Source organism: Ceratotherium simum, chromosome 14 (assembly GCF_057802395.1).
Source record: "Ceratotherium simum simum isolate JZ-2026a chromosome 14, ASM5780239v1, whole genome shotgun sequence".
Taxonomy (NCBI): domain Eukaryota; kingdom Metazoa; phylum Chordata; class Mammalia; order Perissodactyla; family Rhinocerotidae; genus Ceratotherium; species Ceratotherium simum.
The window spans coordinates 39,813,090-39,833,468 of NC_141913.1; the positions used below are offsets into that span (position 1 = coordinate 39,813,090).

The window sequence follows — 20,379 nt, forward strand, 5'->3', positions numbered from 1 at the left end:
ATAATTGGTTTATCAGCAGAAAACTTTCATTCTCTAATAAAGGGCACTGACCTTTTTTCTCTTTTTCTTTTTTTTTTTCTCCAATGGAGAGGTTCTTTTTTTTTTTTTTTTTGTGAGGAAGATCTAACATCCATGCTAATCCTCCTCTTTTTGCTGAGGAAGACTGGCTCTGAGCTAACATCTATTGCCAATCCTCCTTTTTTTTTTCTCCCCAAAGCCCCAGTAGATAGTTGTATGTCATAGTTGCACATCCTTCTAGTTGCTGTATGTGGGACGTGGCCTCAGCATGGCTGGAGAAGTGGTGCGTCGGTGCGCGCACGGGATCCGAACCCGGGCTGCCAGCAGTGGAGCATGCTCACTTGACTGCTAAGCCACGGGGCCGGCCCCTGACCTTTTTTTCCCTTAAATATGTCAATCCCATTTCCACTCTAGGGCCTTTGCATTTGCTCTCCTCTTGAAATGTTCACAATCTTCACATGGATACATGGTCTTTCAGGTCTCCCTTGTTCAGATAGGATGTAACTCATACCACCTAGTCTAAAGTGTTCTTCCCACTCATCTTCTGTCCCATACCCTGTTTTATTTTCTTCACAGTGTTTATCATTACCTGAGTTATCTTGTTCATTTGTTTGCTTGTCTGCCTCTGCATCTCCATCAGAGTAGGGACAATAGCTGTCTTGTTTGCTGCTGTGTATGTAGTGCTAGAATGATGCCAGATTCTCCATAAATATCTGTTAAATTAGTTTAAAAAGGAAAACCAAATAATTTCTATGTGTGTGTGCTCTGTGTAACATTCGTTGTATTCAAACAAAAATTAGAAATATTTGTTCAATTATATTTGTAAACCAAACCAAGTAGTGCCTTCTTTTTTTCCCCAATCATTTAAAATTATTTTGTCATTTACTGTCGTTGAAATGAATACACTAAATACATCTTCAAAGTTAAAATTATAGTAGTTAACATGAATTGATTTCACCAGAAATACAGATGGGACAAATGACCTTTCAACCAAGAGACAATTGAGAATTCCTGCTCACAGCAACTGTGTAGTTGGAGTGTAATTCACCTTGACTCCGGTCTGGGATGGCTGACTTGCTTATGGTCTTTCTCTCAATTAGGGATCCATAAAAAAATGCCATGGATTGATGTTATTCAAGAACACTTCCTTGGAATGTATCTTAAAGTCAGTGTGTTTTTAAAAAATAAAAGTTCAAAACTACATAGAAAATATTATATGCAGTCAAATGAAACAGCATGGTAAAATAATTTATTTTAGATGCTGATGACCTCCATTCTTTAAGTTCTCAGTTGACTGGGTCCTTTGAGGTAAGAACCTCAAATTCTAGATTTTAAAAATGACTGGAGTTTCCACAGTGCTAGGTACTGAGCTGAACAATAGAAGACATGGAAATGCCTGCTCTTTAATGCATTGTCATTTGGATTAAATTCTTTTGGGTGCTTTTCAGATGCTGCTTCTCCCCTCCCTTCACTCATTCTTTTAGGAAAAGCTTTGACTTAGGGAGTGAAAGTGAAAACTGTATTTTTCTCTCATGGGTGGATGTTCTCTCCCATTTATCTCCTATAGCTCCTGAGTATTGGTGTTCCATTGCTTACTTTGAAATGGATGTTCAAGTAGGAGAGACATTTAAGGTTCCTTCAAGCTGCCCTATTGTTACTGTTGATGGATACGTGGACCCTTCTGGAGGAGATCGCTTTTGCTTGGGTCAACTCTCCAATGTCCACAGGACAGAAGCCATTGAGAGAGCAAGGTATTGATTGTATAGTTAGATAGTTATTTTAAAAATTGAATATAGTACATTACCTTTTATTTGAAGTTATATATTTCAATGTAGATCATATGTTTTCGAATATAGATAAAAGAATAAAGGTTATCTTGAAAATTCAGAATTTGTAAGCATTCCATTTTAATTCTGGATGTTTGTTATTTAAAATGTGATAAAATGGGCGGCCCTGTGGCGTAGCAGTTAAGTGCGCGCGCTCCACTGCTGGCGGCCTGGGTTTGGATCCCGGGCGCACACCGGTGCACCGCTTGTCAGGCCGTGCTGTGGCGGCATCCCATATAAAGTAGAGGAAGATAGGCAGGGATGTTAGCCCAGGGCCAGTCTTCCTCAGCAAAAAGAGGAGGATTGGCATGGATGTTAGCTAAGGGCTGATCTTCCTCACAAAAAAAAATGTGATAAAAGATGGTCTGTTTTTTAAGTTAGTGAGGTTTCTGTGTATTGAATAGTAACTAGACCTTTTGGAATCCAGTTTGAAAACTAATTTTTATTTCCTCTGATCATGTATTATTTCTAAAAATCTATTGAAATAATACAAAATGAGGGCATGTTACTGCAAGTGTTATTTATCATATTGGAAAACTGATAATAAAACTGAAATGGTGAAGTAAATTTTGATAAACTTTCATTTTTTTTTTTCCTTTTTTTTTTTTCTATTGATGTTTAATGGTTTTTAACATTGTGAAATATTGGGTTGTGCATTTTTGTTTGTCCATCACCATATATATGACTCCCTTCACCCCTTGTGCCCACCCCCCACCCCCACTGCCCCTGGTAACCACAGTACAGTTTTCTCGGTCCATGTGTTGCTTTATATTCCACATATGAGTGAGATCATACAGTGTTTGTCTTTCTCTTTCTTGCTTATTTCACTTAACATAATACGCTCCAGGCCCATCCATGTTGTTGCAAATGGGACAATTTTGTCTTTTTTATGGCTGAGTAGTATTCCATTGTCTATATATACCACATTTTCTTCATCCAGTCGTCAGTCAAGGAACACTTAGGTTGCCTCCACTTCTTGGCTATGGTGAATAATGCTGCAGTGAACATAGGGGTGCATAAGCCTCTTTGGATTGTTGATTTCAGGTTCGTTGGGTAGATTCCCAGTAGTGGGATGGCTGGGTCATAGGGCATCTCTATTTTTAATTCTTTGAGGAATCTCCATACCGTTTTCCATAGAGGCTGCACTAGTTTGCATTCCCACCAGCTGTGTATGAGGGTTTCTGTTTCTCCACATCCTCTCCAACACTTGTTTTTTGTCTTGGTGATTATAGCCATTCTAATGGGTGTGAGGTGATATCCTAGTGTTGTTTTGGTTTGCATTTCCCTGATGATTAGTGATGTTGAACATCTTTTCATGTGCCTATTGGCCATCTGTATATCTTCTTTGGAGAAGTGTCTGTTCATTTCCTCTGCCCATTTTTTGATCGGGTTGTTTGTTTTTTTGTTGTTCAGTTGTGTGAGTTCTTTATATATTATGAAGATCAACCCCTTGTCAGATGTATGTTTTGCAAATATTCTCTCCCAGCTGGTGGGTTGTCTGTTCATCTTGATTCTGGTTTCGTTTGTCTTGTAGAAGCTCTTTAATCTGATAAAGTCCCACTTGTTTGTTTTTTCTTTAGTTTCCCTAGTCTGGGAAGGCATGTCATCCGAAAAGATTCCTTTATAACCAATGTCAAATAGTGTGTTGCCTATATTTTCTTCTATGAGTTTTATAGTTTCCGGTCTCACCTTCAGGTCTTTGATCCATTTTGAGTTAATTTTTGTGAATGGCGATAGCAGATGGTCCACTTTCATTCTTTTGCGTATGGCTGTCCAGTTTTCCCAACACCATTTATTGAAGAAACTTTCCTTTCTCCATTGTATGTTCTTAGCACCTTTGTCGAAAATTCGCTGTCCTTATATGTGTGGTTTTATTTCTGGGCTTTCAGTTCTGTTCCATTGATCTGTGTGTCTGTTTTTGTACCAGTACCATGCTGTTTTGATTACTATTGCTTTGTAGTATGTTTTGAAGTCAGGGATTGTGATGCCTCCTGCTTTGTTCTTTTTTCTTAGGATTTCTTTAGCTATTCGGGGTCTTTTGTTGCCCCATATAAATTTTAGTATTCTTTTTTCTATTTCTGTGAAGAATGTCATTGGGATTCTGATTGGGATTGCATTGAATCTGTAGATTTCTTTAGGTAATATAGACATTTTAACTATGTTTATTCTTCCAATCCACGTGCATGGGATGTCTTTCCATTTCTTTATGTCATCATGGATTTCTTTCAATAATGTCTTGTAGTTCTCATTGTATAGGTCCTTCACCTCCTTGGTAAGATTTATTCCTAGGTATTTTATTCTTTTTGATGCAATTGTAAATGGTATTATCTTTTTGAGCTCTCTTTCTGTTAGTTCATTGTTAGCGTACAGAAATCCAACTGATTTTTGTAGATTGATTTTGTACCCTGCAACTTTGCTGTAGTTGTTGATTGTTTCTAATAGTTTTCCAACAGATTCTGTAGGGTTTTCTGTATATACAGTCATGTCATCTGCAAATAGTGAGAGTTTCACTTCTTCATTACCTATTTGGATTCCTTTTATTCCTTTTTCTTGCCTAATTGCTCTGGCCAAAACCTCCAGTACTATGTTGAACAGGAGTGGTGAGAGTGGGCAGCCCTGCCTCGTTCCTGTTCTCAGAGGAATGGCTTTCAGTCTTTCCCCATTGAGTATGATGTTGGCTGTGGGTTTGTCATAAATAGCCTTTATTATGTTGAGGTACTTTCCTTCTGTTCCCATTTTGTTGAGAGTTTTTATCATAAATGGATGTTGTATCTTGTCAAATGCCTTCTCTGCATCTATTGAGATGATCATGTGGTTTTTATTCTTTGTTTTGTTGATGTGATGTATCACCTTGATTGATTTGCGGATGTTGAACCATCCCTGCGTCTCTGGTATAAATCCCACTTGATCATGGTGTATGATCTTTTTAATGTATTGTTGTATTCGGTTTGCCAATATTTTGTTGAGGATTTTTGCATCAATGTTCATCAGTGATATTGGCCTGTAATTTTCTTTCTTTGTATTGTCTTTGTCTGGCTTTGGTATCAAGGTGATGTTGGCCTCGTAGAATGATTTAGGAAGTGTTCTATCTTCCTCTATTTTTTGGAATAGTTTGAGAAGGATGGGTATTAAATCTTCTTTGAATGTTTGGTAAAATTCACCAGAGAAGCCATCTGGTCCTGGAATTTTATTTTTTGGGAGGTTTTTGATTACTATTTCAATCTCTTTACTTGTGATTGGTTTATTCAGATTCTCCATTTCTTCTTGGTTCAGTTTTGGGAGGTTGTATGAGCCTAAGAATTTATCCATTTCTTCTAGATTTTCCAATTTGTTGGCATATAATTTCTCATAGTATTCTCTTATAATCCTCTGTATTTCTGTAGTATCCGTTGTAATTTCTCCTGTTTGATTTCTAATTTTATTTACTTGAGACTTTTCTCTTTTTTTCTTAGTAAGCCTGGCTAAGGGTTTGTCGATTTTGTTTATCTTCTCAAAGAACCAACTCTTTGTTTCATTAATCCTTTCTACTGTTTTGTTGGTCTCAATTTCATTTATTTCTGCTCTGATTTTTATTATTTCTCTCCTTCTGCTGGCTTTGGGCTTTGTTTGTTCTTCTTTTTCTAGTTCTGTTAGGTGTAATTTAAGGTTGCCTATTTGGGCTTTTTCTTGTTTGTTAAGGTGGGCTTGTATTGCTAGGAGTTTCCCTCTCAGGACCGCTTTTGCTGCATCCCGTATGGTTTGATATGGCATATTATCATTTTCGTTTGTTTCCAGATAGCTTTTGATTTCTCCTTTAATTTCATCAATGAGCCATTGGTTGTTCAGTAGCATGTTGTTTAATCTCCACATTTTTGTCACTTTCCCAATTTTTTTTTCATGGTTCATTTCCAGTTTCATAGCCTTATGGTCTGAAAAGATGCTTGTTATGATTTCAATCTTCTTAAATTTATTGAGGCTTGCTTTGTTTCCCAATATATGGTCTATCCTAGAGAGTGTTCCATGCGCGCTTGAGAGGAATGTGTAGTCAGCTGTTTTTGGATGGAGTGCCCTGTATATGTCTACTAGGTCCATCTCATCCAGTTTTTCATTTAAGTCTACTATTTCTTTATTGACTTTTTGTCTGGATGATCTATCCATTGATGTAAGTGGGGTGTTAAGATCCCCTACTATTATTGTGTTGTTGTTAATGTCTCCTTTTCGGTTTGTTAATAGTTTCTTTATGTACATTGGTGCTCCTATGTTGGGTGCATATATATTTATAAGTGATATGTCTTCTTGGTGGAGTGTCCCTTTTATCATTATATATTTCCCTTCTTTGTCTTTCTTAACCTGTTTTATCTTAAAGTCTACTTTGTCTGATGTGAGTATGCAACACCTGCTTTTTTTTGTTTGCCATTAGCTTGGAGTATTGTCTTCCATCCTTTCACTCTGAGCCTGTGCTTGTCTTTAGTGCTAAGATGTGTTTCCTGAAGACAGCATATTGTTGGGTCTTGCTTTTTAATCCATCCTGCCACTCTGTATCTTTTGATTGGAGAGTTCAATCCATTTACATTTAGGGTAATTATTGATATATGAGGGCTTATGTTGCAGTTTTGTCACTTATTTTCTGGTTCTTTTGCGTTTCCTTTGTTTCTCGTCCCATTTGTTTCGGACTGCCAATTCAGTTTGGTTGTTCTGTCTTATGACTCTTCTAGTTTTCTCTTTGTTTATCATAGGTGGTTTTGTTTTGATTATTTGTTTAATGGTTACCTTGAGGTTTGGGTAAAAAATCTTGTTTATGAGATAGTCCATTATCTGATGGCCTCCTATTTCCTTATACTAAGTCAATTCAATCACTTTCCTCTTCCCCTTCTAAGTTGTTATTGTTATACCTTATTCTATCTTGTGTTGTGGGTGTGTGTTTACAGTGATGAGGTTAAATTTATTTTTGGTGAGTTCCTTCCTTTGATCTTTGATTTTAGTATTTAAGTGGTTGCTAACCTATTCCAGTAAAGATCTCTTTTTCTGAGTTTATCTACTTATTTTTCTCCTTGCTTCAAGCTTTGTATTCCCTTTCTCTTCTTTTTTTCTGGCCTGAGGGCCTTCTTGAGTATTTCTTGTAGTGGGGGTCTCGTGGCCATGAACTCCCTTAGCTTTTGTTTATCTGGGAGAGTTACTATTTCTCCATCATATTTGAAGGATATTTTTGCTGGATAGAGTATACTTGGCTGAAAGTTTTTGTCTTTCAGTATTTTGAATATATCATTCCAGTCTCTCCTAGCCTGTAAAGTTTCTCTTGAGAAATCCGCTGAGAGCCTGATGGGAGTTCCTTTCTACGTTGTTTTTTGTTTTTGTCTAGCTGCCCTTAATATTGTTTCTTTGTCATTGACTCTGGCTAGCCTTACCACTAGGTGTCGTGGACTGGGCCTTTGTCTGTTAATATATTTAGGTGACCTGTTGGCTTCGCTTACTGGTATTTCCTGCTCCTTCCCCACATTTGGGAAATTCTCAGCTATTATTTCCTTGAATAGGCTCTGTGTTCCTCTTTCCCTCTCTTCTCCCTCAGGAATACCTATAATTCTTATGTTACATTTCCTAATAGAGTCAGATATTTCTCGGAGTCTTTCTTCATTTCTTTTTAGTCTTAGTTCTCTCTCCTCTTCCATCTGGAGCATATCTGTATTCCTATCCTCTAAAGTGCTAATTCTTTCCTCCATATTGTCAGCTCTGTTCTTTAAAGATTCCAGATTCTCCTTTATCGCCTCCATTGTGTTCTTCATCTCCATCAGCACTGATTGGTTTTTCTTTATGATTTCAATCTCTTTTGTGAAGAAACTCCTAATCTCATTGAACTGTTTGTCTGTGTTGTCTCGTATTTCGTTGAGTGTTTTTATGATAGCTATTTTGAAATCTCTGTCATTTAGATTATGGATTTCTGTGTCTTGGGGGTTGGTTTCTGGGTGCTTGTCATTTTGCTTCTGGTCTGGTGATTTCATATATCTTTGCATTGTGGTTCCTGTGTTGGCTTTGTTTTTCCTCATCCTGGAAATCTCTGGTTGCAATTTCCACCCGCTGCAACTGTGTGGTGGTAAAGGGCTGTGAAGTCTAAGCCCCCTGCGCTTTGCTGCGGTTTTTCTGCTGCGATCTGCAGTTTTGTTTTTTTTTTTTTCCCGCTGCGATCCGTGGGTCCGATCGCTTGATCTGGTCTGCCGCGGATTGCTTGGTCTGGTTTGGTTGGCTTAGCTGCCGGGTCCGGTTTGCAGGGAGGGGGCGCTCTCTCTTTTGCCCTCTGGGTCCCTGATGTGGGAGGCTTCTCGTTGGCCCCTCGTTATCTGCTCTCTGGGGTGCTCAGATGTTTATGGTAGCCCTCTGGCTCTTCTGAGTCCTCTGTGTGGGAGTTGCCCACTGGCTGAGAGAGCCAGAAGAACTACGGTTTCCCTGCTGAGGGCCACCCCTCCCCCCTCTCTGGGAGCCGCGTGGACCGGGATCGCTGATCTGATGGGGAGGGAGAGGAGTTCTCCTTACCTCTCCCCACTTCCTCTGGGGGCCCAGCACGTTCCACTCTCAGATGTGCAGCAGTGTGGATCTTTCTATCTAGCTTTTCACTGTCTGGGATTCTGTTGTTGGTCTGTGACTGTTCCTTTTGTTGTATCTTATCGGGGGAAGAGTTCCTGGGAAAGCTCACTCCGCCATGACGCTGACATCACCTCTCCAATCTTCGATAAACTTTCTTTTTTATATAGTCATTAAAATGTTAATAAAAATTTATATAATCAATTGTAAATGCTTAAGGTGAAATATTACAGGAAAACATACACAATTTGAGGTCCTGTTTGATCTCAGCTCTTTAAGGAAATGTGTGTATGTGTAAGCACATAATCATGACTCTGTCACTAGCTGTGTGATTTTGGCAAATTACCTATTCTCTAAACCAGTACTATCTAATAGAATTTTCTGTGATGAAGGAAATTGTTTATAACTGTGCTATCCAGCACAGTAGCCACTAGCCACAGGTAGCTATTGAGCACTTAAAATATGGCTCATGTGATTAACTGAATTTTTTTTTTTTTGAGGAGTATTGGCCCTCAGCTCACATCTTTTGCCAATCTTCCTCGTTTCCTTTTTTCTCCCCAAAGCCCCAGTAGATAGTTATATGTCATAGTTGTATATCTTTCTAATTACTCTGTATGGGATGCCGCCTCAGCATGTCTTGATGAGCGATGCATGGGTCCATGCCCAGGATCCAAACTGGCGAACCCAGGCCGCCGAAGCAGAACGCACGAACTTAACCGCTACGCCACCAGGCTGGCCCCTCATGTGATTAACTGAATTTTTAAATTAATTTAAATTAACTTAATTTAAATAGCCACGTGCAGCTAATGGCTATTGATTTGGACAGAAACCTTAGTTTCATCATTTATAAAATGGGAATAATAGTATTTACCTCATTGAATTGTGAAGGTTAAGTGAGGATTTATGTTAAACGTTCCTGACACATAGTAAGCATTATATATATGCTCATCGTATTATATATAAATAAGATATTTAAAAAAGAAGAAAATATACAAAAATCTTAACAATGGTGATCTTTTGGTCACGGTGTTATATAATGTTCTTTCTTTTTAATTTTTCATTATTGGGTATGTTATATAATCTGAAGTAAAATTTATTTTTAAATACTTATCAAAATGGAATGTAATTCTCTTTTTCTTCCTAAGGTTGCACATAGGCAAAGGGGTGCAGTTGGAATGTAAAGGTGAAGGTGATGTTTGGGTCAGGTGCCTTAGCGACCACGCAGTCTTTGTACAGAGTTACTACTTAGACAGAGAAGCCGGGCGTGCACCTGGAGATGCTGTTCATAAGATCTATCCAAGTGCATATATAAAGGTTAGTTGCAATTTTACTCAAATATTTTAGACTTTGGAAGCTGTGTTTGTTGTTTAAAGAATCAAGGTGGAGGTGGGAAAAGTAGAAAAATGTCTTTTTATGTGTTAAATAATCAGAAATTATTTTTGTGTATAAAACACATTTCCTGGGGCATTTATTGACCTGATTGGTTATCTAATTTTGTGGTTGCATTAATGCCCTATTGTTTAATTAGCAAATTTACTTAAAAGTTTTAGAGTAATGAGGGGCTCTTGAAAATATTGAGTGAAAGAAACCTTTAAACTTGTATTCCTTTGATATAAAATATGTAAAAATCAGTCTCTGGAATTTTATCTTAGCCAATATTCAGGATTTTATGAAAGGGAATTCTAAAATTAATAGCTTTTCAAATTAAGAACCTGAGAAATGAAAAATTCTTCAACACTAGGTTTTTTTTTTTTCCTTGAGGAAGATCAGCCCTGAGCTAGCATCCATGCCAATCTTCCTCTTTTTGCTGAGGAAGACCGCCCCTGAGCTAACATCTATTGCCAATCCTTCTCCTTTTTTTTTTCCATTTTTCTCCCCAAAGCCCCAGTAGATAGTTGTATGTCATAGTTGCACATCCTGCTAGTTGCTGTATGTGGGATGCTGCCTCAGCATGGCCGGACAAATGGTGTGTCCGTGCGCGCCGGGGATCCAAACCCGGGCCGCCAGTAGTGGAGCACGTACACTTAACCAGGCACGGGGCCAGCCCCACCACTAGGTTTTTTAAGGTTAGTTATTTTGTGCATTAAATGAGTTTTATTTGCTATATCATTTTGTAAATTAAGCCTGAGGTATTTTTCATTAATTATTACATATTCAGCCCATTTCAATTTTAGTTTATAACATACATTGTTTTTGCAAGAGAAAGATAGTTAAATATATGTATATATATATTTTTTATAATTTTATTTATTTATTTTTCCCCCAAAGCCCCAGTAGATAGTTGTATGTCATAGTTGCACATCCTTCTAGTTGCTGTATGTGGGACGCAGCCTCAGCATGGCCGGAGAAGCGGCACGTCGGTGCGCATCCGGGATCCGAACCCGGGCCGCCAGCAGCGGAGCGCGCGCACTCAACCGCCAAGCCACGGGGCCGGCCCTGAATATATTTTTAATTTCAGATTTTTCGCAGTCATCCTAAGCATTTTCCTTGTTAGCTACTGAAATTAGTGGAATTAGCTGTACCTCATTGCTTATTCCCAGGAAATTGCTTACCATACAAATAATATAGCCAAATAGTGTCTACAAAAATGGAATTGCTTGATTGCTTTTCAACAACAAACCCAGTATCTCATTTTTAGTCACTATAGTTCAGTTAAAAGATACAGGGATCTGTTTTTTAAATGAAACTTTCAAATATATCGAGTATAGAGAAAAATAATAAACCCCCATGTACCCACTAGCTAGCTTCAACAATTATCAGCATTTTACCAATCTTTAAGGTGTTTCTCTACTTTTTTTTCTTGTAGTAATTTAAAGCCAATTCCAAACATTATATTAGTTCACTCATAAAATACTCTGGTATGAATTGTTAATTGATAAATAGTTGTAGAAAATGTAATCACAAGCTATTTATCACACCTAACAAAATTAATAGTAATTCCTTGTTAAAAGTTTTGACAATTAGAGGACCATTTATAGGTTTGGTCTGTTAAAACAGTGCAATAGAATAGAACAATAAAATATTAAATTATATTTATCGATAGGATATTCATGGTGTGAAAAGGTGATTAAACAATACATAGAATATGATGGTGGTCTGGTGGTTAAGATTCGGTGCTCCCATGCCCATTGCCTGGGTTTGTTTCCTGGTCAGGGAACTATTGTTTATCAGTTGTCAGACTGTGTTGCTGTGATTCTGAAAGCCATGCCACCAGTATTTCAAATACCAGCAGAGTCACCCATGGTGGACAGGTTTCAGCAGAGCTTCCAGACTAAAACAGACTAGGTTGGAAGACCTGGCCACCCACTTCTGAAAAAATTGACCGTGAAAACCCTATGAATAGCAGCAGAGCATTGTCTGATATAGTGCCAGAAAGTGAGAGGGTGGCGCAAAAAGACTGGGCAGAGTGTTGCTCTGCTGTCCACAGGAATCAGCTTGCTGGCACTAACAACAAAGAATGTGATCCCGTTTTTATTAAAGAGATAGTGTCATGGATATTTGTATTTGTTTATATATACCCACAAGTCTAGAATGGTGTGTACAATGTCTTATTGGGAATTGTCTCTGGGAAGTGAAATTATCTTTATTTGTGTTTTTCAATTTTTCCACAAGGAATTTTAGTTGTTTGTGCTTTGTTATTATTTTTAAATGGTGTTGGATTGCCTCAAATGTTTTGTAATCTATTTTATGTTTGACTTGAGAGAATTAATTCATTTTATTTTTATTTTTTACTTTTCCCTCTCTGTCATTGCTTCTCCCTATAGAGCAGTTTTGCCTTAGTCTGGCACCTTGGGGTTCACATTTCAGAACCAGTTATTATATTTAGGAGGTAGAGAAATTTTGTCCCTTGAGGAAATTGAGTTCCAATCCCCAGGGTATTCTCAGGGCCTAATTCCTGTTGCATAGGTTTCTCTGATGCTTACCTCTGCTATGGGCAAGAATTTTATTCCTAGGTACATTTCTGGTTAGCTGTCAAAGTATTTTACCAGCATTTGATTCATGGGCAGGTGCCCAGTTGTAGCCCTCAGAGAGCCTGGTTGTTGTGTCTTTCCATATTACTCTAAGAAGTCGAATTCCTGTTCTCTACACCTTCTGTTTTTGTTCTTATCGTGCTGCTATGAACATTCATGTACAAGTTTTTAGATAGATGTATGTTTTTATTTTCTTGGGTATATACCTAGGAATGGGATTGCTGGATCATGAGGTCATTCCGTGTTTAACTTTTTGAAGGACTGCCAGACTGTTTTCCAAAGTGGCTGTGCCGTTTTACTTTTCCACCAGGAATGTATATTTGAGAGTTTCAATTTCTCTGTATTCTCATGAACACTTGTTATTATCTGTCTTTTTTATTTAGCTCCTTGTGGACTTGAAGTGGTATCTCGTTGTGCTTTTGATTTGCATTTCCCTAATGGCTAATTATGTTGGACATCTTTTCAAGTGCTTATTGGCCATTTGTATATCTTCTTTGGAGAAACATCTGTTCAGATCTTTTGCCCACTTTTAATTGTTCTTTTTACTGTTGAGTTGTAAGAGTCCTTTATGTATTCTGGGTCCCTTATCAGATAAATGATTTGCAAATATTTTCTTCCATTCTTTGGCATGTCTTTTACTTCCTTGGTGATATGATTTGCAGCACAAAAGTTTTTAATTTTTTTTTCTTTCTTTTGTTTTTTTGTGAGGAAGATCAGCCCTGAGCTAACATCTGTGCTAATCCTCCTCTTTTTGCTGAGGAAGACCAGCTCTGAGCTATCATCTATTGCCAATCCTCCTCCTTTTTTTTTCCCAAAGCCCCAGTAGATAGTTGTATGTTATAGTTGCACATCCTTCTAGTTGCTGTATGTGGGACACGGCCTCAGCATGGCTGGACAAGCAGTGCGTCAGTGCACGCTCGGGATCCGAACCCGGGCCGCCAGTAGCAGAGCACGCGCACTTAACCGCTAAGCCACGGGGCCAGCCCAAAAGTTTTTAATTTTGATGTAGTCCAATTTATCTATTCTTTGGTTGCTTGTGCTTTTGAACCATTGCCTAATGCAAGGTCATGAAGATTTACTCCTATGTTTTCTTGTAAGTGTTTTATAGTTTTAGTTCTTACCTTTAGGTTTGTGATCCTTTTTGTTAATTTTTGTGTGTGGTGTAAGGAAGGGATCCAGCTTCATTCTTTTGCTTGAGGTATCCAGTTGTTCCAGCACCATTTGTTGAAATGACTCTTCTTTCCTTTGTTAAATTATCTTAACACCTTTGTTGCAATTTAGTTGACCTTAAATGTAAAGGTTTATTTCTGGGCTACCAGTTCTATTTTGTTGATCTATGTATCTATCCTTATGACAGTACTGCTCTGTCTTGATGACTGTAGCTTTGTAGTAAGTTTTGAAGTTGAGAAGTGTAAGTTCTCCAACTTGGTTCTTTTTCCAGGATTGTTTTGGCTATTGCCAGCCCTTTGTATTTCCATATGAATTTTATGATTGGCTTGGAGGATATCTATTTTAATAGTTTTTCCATTCTTTGCATGTGTTTGGAGCAGAGAGAGAAGGTGATTATGCATACCTACTCGTCCATCGTGACTGGAAGTCTCTGGATTACTTGTGTAATTTGAAGTGAATGGACAGAGAACTACAGTGTTGAATATATACTATGTGCCAGACAGTAGTTATGAACTTATCGGATGTGGGGTAGTATTTAAAACATTTGAGCTTAAAAAATGTGGAATCTTGTATAATTAAAGTGATTTTTAGGATTGTCAAATAAATGTAACATCTCTATTTTGGTACAAATGGCTCTTTTTCAGTCCCCAGGAGATGAGATATGTCATCACCTGATAAACCACTGTCATGGATGGATTTTTATAGTAATCTCAGGCTTTTACTATGAACAATAAATAACTGTCTTGTGGGATATTTTAGTGGAGTAAAAAACAGCTTTCCATTTTTGTCATATTAACTAAGATGTAAAAAATTAATTCTGTTTACCAAGTATATTATTGTTCTTCAGAAGAGTCGTCTTGTTAGCCAGAAAGAGATGCAGGTATACTGTAAATCTAACCATTGGCATTTTCTTCATTTGCTAATTTTTTGGGCAGCAGTAACTAATTTGTGAATCGTTTGCAGATCACATGGACCCCTGGAGGGAGTGCCCACAATTGAGAAGACCCCCTCCAAACACACACACACACACACACACACACACACACACACTCTTTTCCCTTTTTAGTTAAAATAAGGAAAACATAGGTTTGGAGAGCCATTCTTTCATTTTATAAACCAAGAAGCTGGAACTAAATTGTCCGGGTTTTTCTCTTCTAAGGTGTTGATTTTTTTCCTGCTTCACTCATGGCATAGTAGTGATCTTACATTTGTGAAAATCTGATGTAATGGCATTTTGCAAGCTTTAAATAAAGCAAATATCTAATTTCTCTCTAAGTGGCCATGCTCTTTGCTTTCAAAAGTAAGATCTGTTTTGTTTTATGTTGCTTAGCACTGGGCACTCAGGTTTTTTAAAGGCTTTATTGAGATATTGAAATATAATTCACATACCATATAATTCACACATTTAGAGTGTACAATTCAGAGATTTTTAGTATACTCACAGAGTTGTGCAGCCATCACCACAATCAATTTTAGAACATTTTCGTCACCCCAGAAAGAAACCCTGTACTTTTTAGCTATCACCTCCCATAACCCTATTTCCCCCAGCCCTAGACAACCACTAATCTACTTTCTGTTTCTACTGATTTGCCTATTCAGAACATTTCGTATAAATGGAATAATATAATGTGGTCTTCTGTGACTTCTTGCACTAAGCATAATGTTTTCAAATTTCATTTTGTAGCATATATCAGTGCTTCCTTCCTTTTTATGGCTGAATAATATTCCATATACATTTTGTTTATCCATTTATCAGTTGATGGGACATATGTGTTTCCAGTTTTTGGCTATATTATGAATAATACTGCTATGAACATTCATGTACAAGTTTTGTGTGAACATAAGTCTTCATTTCTCTTGAGTATATACCTAGGAGTGGAACTGCTGGATTGTCAGGTAACTGTGCATAACTGTTTGAGGGACTGCCAGATTGTTTTCCAAAGTGGCTGCGCCATTTTACATTCCCATCAGCAGTGTAGGAAGGTTCCAGTTTCTCTCTAGTCTCATCAACACTTGTTATTATCTGTCTTTTCGATTTTAGCCATCCCACTGAGTGTGAAGTGATATCTCATTGTGGTGGTTTTTGATTTGCATTTCTCTGATAATGTTGAGTCAGGTTTGTTTTTGAATACGTATATGTTAGGGGAAGGGGGCAGTGGATGCTTCTAAACCACAAGTGGGCTAGGTTGAAGATTATTATGATTCCCCACTTAAATTTATTCCCAATTACCGTCTATTGTGATTCTTACCTCTAGGTCAGGTAACTTAGCAAGTCCTTCATGCAATCTTACGTGCAGATTCCCAGTACACCAACACAACCTTCTGTTTCTCTTTATGGGTTACTGTTTCCTGGTGTTGATTTAAACTGAGAGTGTTGTAATTAAGCTTTATGAAAGAAAAATGCCAGAATTTGCTGATTGAAAGACAGTATCCTGAAGATGGTGACAGTGATCTTTATAAGACACTCACCTGTGTTAAGTAATAAGTTTGTAATAACCTTATATGAGAGTAACCACAGGAAGTATGTTTATATAAATGAAAGCAGAGGTAAGTTGTTTATTAGCTCAGGAGTGCTGATCAGAGATATCTCCTAGATCTGAGCCAAAAAGAATATTTAAAACCTTTGGTTACTTTGAATTGTCTTTATGAACAACTCAGTCATATTCTGAAAGAAAGATGGTTGCATTTCAGTGATAGCCTTAATTTTACCATCTGGTATAACAGGTTAAATCTAGTATGGTATAATGGGTTAGATATAGTGTACATTCAGGAGAGAACCCAGATTTCAGATACCAGTATACTCACACGCTGCATAATGACGTTTTGGTCAACATCAGACTGCATATATGATGGTGGTTCCATAACATTAGTATCATGTAGCCTAGGTGTGTAGCCTATACCATCTAGATTTGTGTAAGTACATTCTATGATGTTTGCACAACGATGAAATTGCCTTATGATGCATTTCTCAGAACATATCCCTGTCATTAATCAATGCATGACTGTATAGCCAATAATTATAAGTCTTCTGGTTTCAGTGCTGTAATTACGTAAATAATACACGGTGGGAGGAGGATTTGCTGAGGTGCTTAATGAATCATTTTTGCTACGTTTGCAGGTAAAAGTCATAATGTTTTAAGATTTCATCTTTATGGTTACCTATAATATGTGTTGCTGGTGATTAACATAGATTTAGGCTAAAATAATCATAATTGCGATTGTTTACAACATATTGTAAAGAGCCTGTATGTGAGGATCTGTTGGTTATTTTTTAATGACTCATGGTGGGGGTGGGGGTATGTTGAGAGCATATTTGAATCCTGGGAATTTATAAGCAAATTTTATTCCCTGCTCCCAGATAAAAAGATTATATATGTACAATACTTGGTTAGTGATGGTTAAAAAAATTTTTTTTGAGTTGTGTGTTTTTGTAAAGACCTAAATGGAAAACACACAACCATAAAACTCTTAGAAGATCACACAGGAGAAAACCTAGATGACCTTGGGTATGGTGATGACTTGTTAGATACACCACCCAAGGCATGATTCATGAAAGAAATAATTGATGGGCTATACTTCATTAAAATTAAAAACTTCTGCTCTGCGAAAGACAATGTAGATAAGAAAAGAAGAAGAAAAGCCACAGACTAGTAGAAAATATTTCAAAAGACAAATCTGATAAAAGACTATTTATTATCTAAAATCTAGAAAACTGTTAAAACTCAACAGTAAGAAAACAAACAACCTAATTAAAAAATGGGCAAAAAACCTGAATAGACACCTCACTGAAGAAGATATACAAATAGCAAGTAAGCATATGAAAAGATATTCAACATCATTTGTCATTAGGGAATTGCAAATTAAAACAATGAGATACCACTGCATACCTAGTAGAATGGCCAAAATCCAAAACCCTGGCAACATCAAATGCTGGCAGTAACGTAGAACAACAGGAACTCTCATTTATTACTGGTGGGAATGCAAAATGGTACAGCCAGTTTGGAAGACAGTTTGGTAGTTTCTTACATAGCTAAATATACTCTTTAGTATACAATCCAGCAATCAAACTCTTTGGTATTTACCCAAATGAATTGAAAACTTATGTCCACACAAAAACCTGCACATAGATATTTATAATTGCCAAAAAGTGGAAGCACCCGGGATGTCCTTCAGTAGGTGAATGGATAAATAAACTGTGGTACATCCAGACAATGGAATATTATTCAGCACTAAAAAGAAATGAGCTATCAAGCCATGAAAAGATATGGAGGAACCTTAAATGCATATTCCTAAGTGAAAGAAGCCAATTTGAAAAGGCTACATACTGTATGATCCCAGCTATATGACATTCTGGAAAAGGCAAAACTGTGGAGGCAGTGAGATGATCAGTGGTTGCCAGGGTTAAGGGGCGAGGGAAGGAAGCATAAGCAGAGCACAGAGGATTTTTAGGGCAGTGAAACTACTCTGTATGGTACTCCAATGTTGGATACATGCCATTATAATTTGCCCAAACCTATAGAAATGTATGAAACCAAGAGTGAAACCTAATGTAAACTATGGCTTTGGGTGATAATGATGTGTCGATATAGTCCCTTCAGTTATAAGAATTGTACCGCTGTGGTGCAGGATATTGATGGTGGGGGAGTTTGTGCTTGAGTGGGGATAAGCACTTTACTTTCTACTCAGTTTTACTGTGACCTAAAACTGCTGTAAAAAATAAAGTTTATTAATTTCCTTCTGAAAAAAAAAGTGGTTGTAGAGCTATTCAACTTTCCAAATATTTGAGTCCCTGCTTTGTGCTGTGGTATGTAATGCCTTCCAGGAGTACATAGCCCAGTGGAAAAGTTCAGAATCTAATGGACTTTTGGGAAATCTTGAAAAAATAGTGGTTTCTGTTCTGGGCATTGTGGGATTTCTGATTTCCAGATGTGACTTTGTTATGTTTTCTGTCCTGAAGTCTTCTAGGACTAATGGTTTGGCCGGGTAATATATATATATTTGACAAATTCATATCCCTTCAGAGAATAGGATAGTCTAAGTTTTGTCCTTCATTGATGCTAGAAGATAGGCATTGAGTAGAGAAATAAGTAAATAGGAATGTGATTTGCTATTTGAAGAGAGTTGTTTTATTTATTATTGTTGTATGGTTCGTGTAAATACCATGGTTAAAGACAATCAGTTTTTTCAGGCATCTGAAAATAATTGGTTTGAGTTCCGTATTCTGTTGTTTATCTGATGAATAGTGTGTTATTCATTCTTTGATTTCTTTTACTGTCAAGGATAATTATGCTTGCTCATGTTTGGATGTTGTGCATACTAGGAGGATTTGTTAAAATTTTATTCCTTGAATAAGGAGTATAGTCACATGGTTCAGAAATTAAAATATAAAAAAAATTTGCATTGAGCAGCCTTGCTTCTATTCTATCCTTGTCTTCCTTTCCTACAACTTCTATAGATGACCACTCTGCTTGTATAATCTTCCAGTGCTTTTTTTTAGTGCAAATATAAGCAAATACATTATGTTAGGAAGTTGATGTTTTCCTAGAAAAAAGGGGATGTGATTTGTCATCCGTAATTTGTTGCTTACGGTGAGAACATTCCAGTACTTGCATGAGGATAAGGGTAAAAGTGGCAACCCCTCCCTTAATATGCTAGCCTTTCGCATGCTGATGAAGAACACTGAAATGACGTATGAACTCCTTGCTCATCCTGAAAGGTAAATGGCTACAGGGAGGCCAAAAACAAAATAATAAGTAACATTTATTAACAGTTTACTGTATACTATGCCAAGTTTACAACAACCCTATGAAAAAGCATGTACACTTAGCATTTTCATTTTATAGATAAGAAAGTTGAGGCTCCAGGAGAGGTTAGGAAACTTAACCCATGTAATTAGCAGATATCAGTGATAGGATTCAAAGCTAATCTTTTTTTTTTTTTTTAATTATGAGCATTTGTAAACATACAGAAAAGTAGAGATGAACTAGTTTAATGAAATCCCATATACCCATCACTGAGACTAAGTAGTTGTTAAGATTTTACATTTGCTCGATCTATCCTTTTTTCTTTGTTTCTTAAGTATTTTAAAACAAATGCTAGATGTCATGTTATTTTGCTCCTATGTACTAAAGTGTGCATCTAAAATATGCAGATGTTCTCTTATATAGTGGCAATGCCATTTATTACACTCCTCCAAATAGCTAGAATGATAAAGAAAAGATGGCCATATGACCAAGGCCATCAGTTCAGCCTAAAGAAAACTGTCAGCAATTTGGTTATGAAAGGGTGGGGGTGATTTCTTCACTGTGCATTTTATACACACAGGTGGTTTTTCACAAAAACAGTAATGGCTGACCCATACTGAACTAGAGAAAAAGGATACAGAGGCACGGGGTAGCCAAAGCTGTCCTGATAGTGAAAGGTGCCTCATGGTGAGCTCCAAGCCACCTTTCCTAACTAATCAATTACAGTCTACATAAAAACCTAAAATTTTTAGTTAATTCTTTTCTTCTGAGAGCTAAATGAAGCTATGAGTTTTAAATAGTGCATTGATTTTTGACGTATGGGATCTCTTCTGATGGACTCAGAGTGTGAAACTTATACTTCTTTTTTAAAGGTCTTTGATTTGCGTCAGTGTCATCGTCAGATGCAGCAGCAGGCGGCCACTGCACAAGCTGCAGCAGCTGCTCAGGCGGCGGCCGTGGCCGGAAACATCCCTGGCCCAGGATCAGTAGGTGGAATAGCTCCAGCTATCAGTAAGTATGCTTTTGATTTTTTTTTTTTTAAGTGTAATAGTTGGTGTTTTATCTTGATTTACTGGGATAATAACATTTTTGAATTTA

General features: G+C 37.3%; 1 protein-coding gene across 2 annotated transcripts in view; it reads left to right on the top strand.

Annotated features, from left to right (window-relative positions):
• SMAD4 (SMAD family member 4) overlaps positions 1-20,379 on the top strand; it is a 61,078-nt gene that overhangs the window by 32,834 nt on the left and 7,865 nt on the right. For both annotated transcript variants that reach the window (XM_087439247.1, XM_087439248.1), the window contains 3 exons: positions 1,586-1,769; positions 9,542-9,710; positions 20,154-20,292. In XM_087439247.1, the coding sequence (XP_087295373.1) occupies positions 1,586-1,769; positions 9,542-9,710; positions 20,154-20,292 (492 nt within the window). The remainder of the gene's footprint in view (positions 1-1,585; positions 1,770-9,541; positions 9,711-20,153; positions 20,293-20,379) is intronic.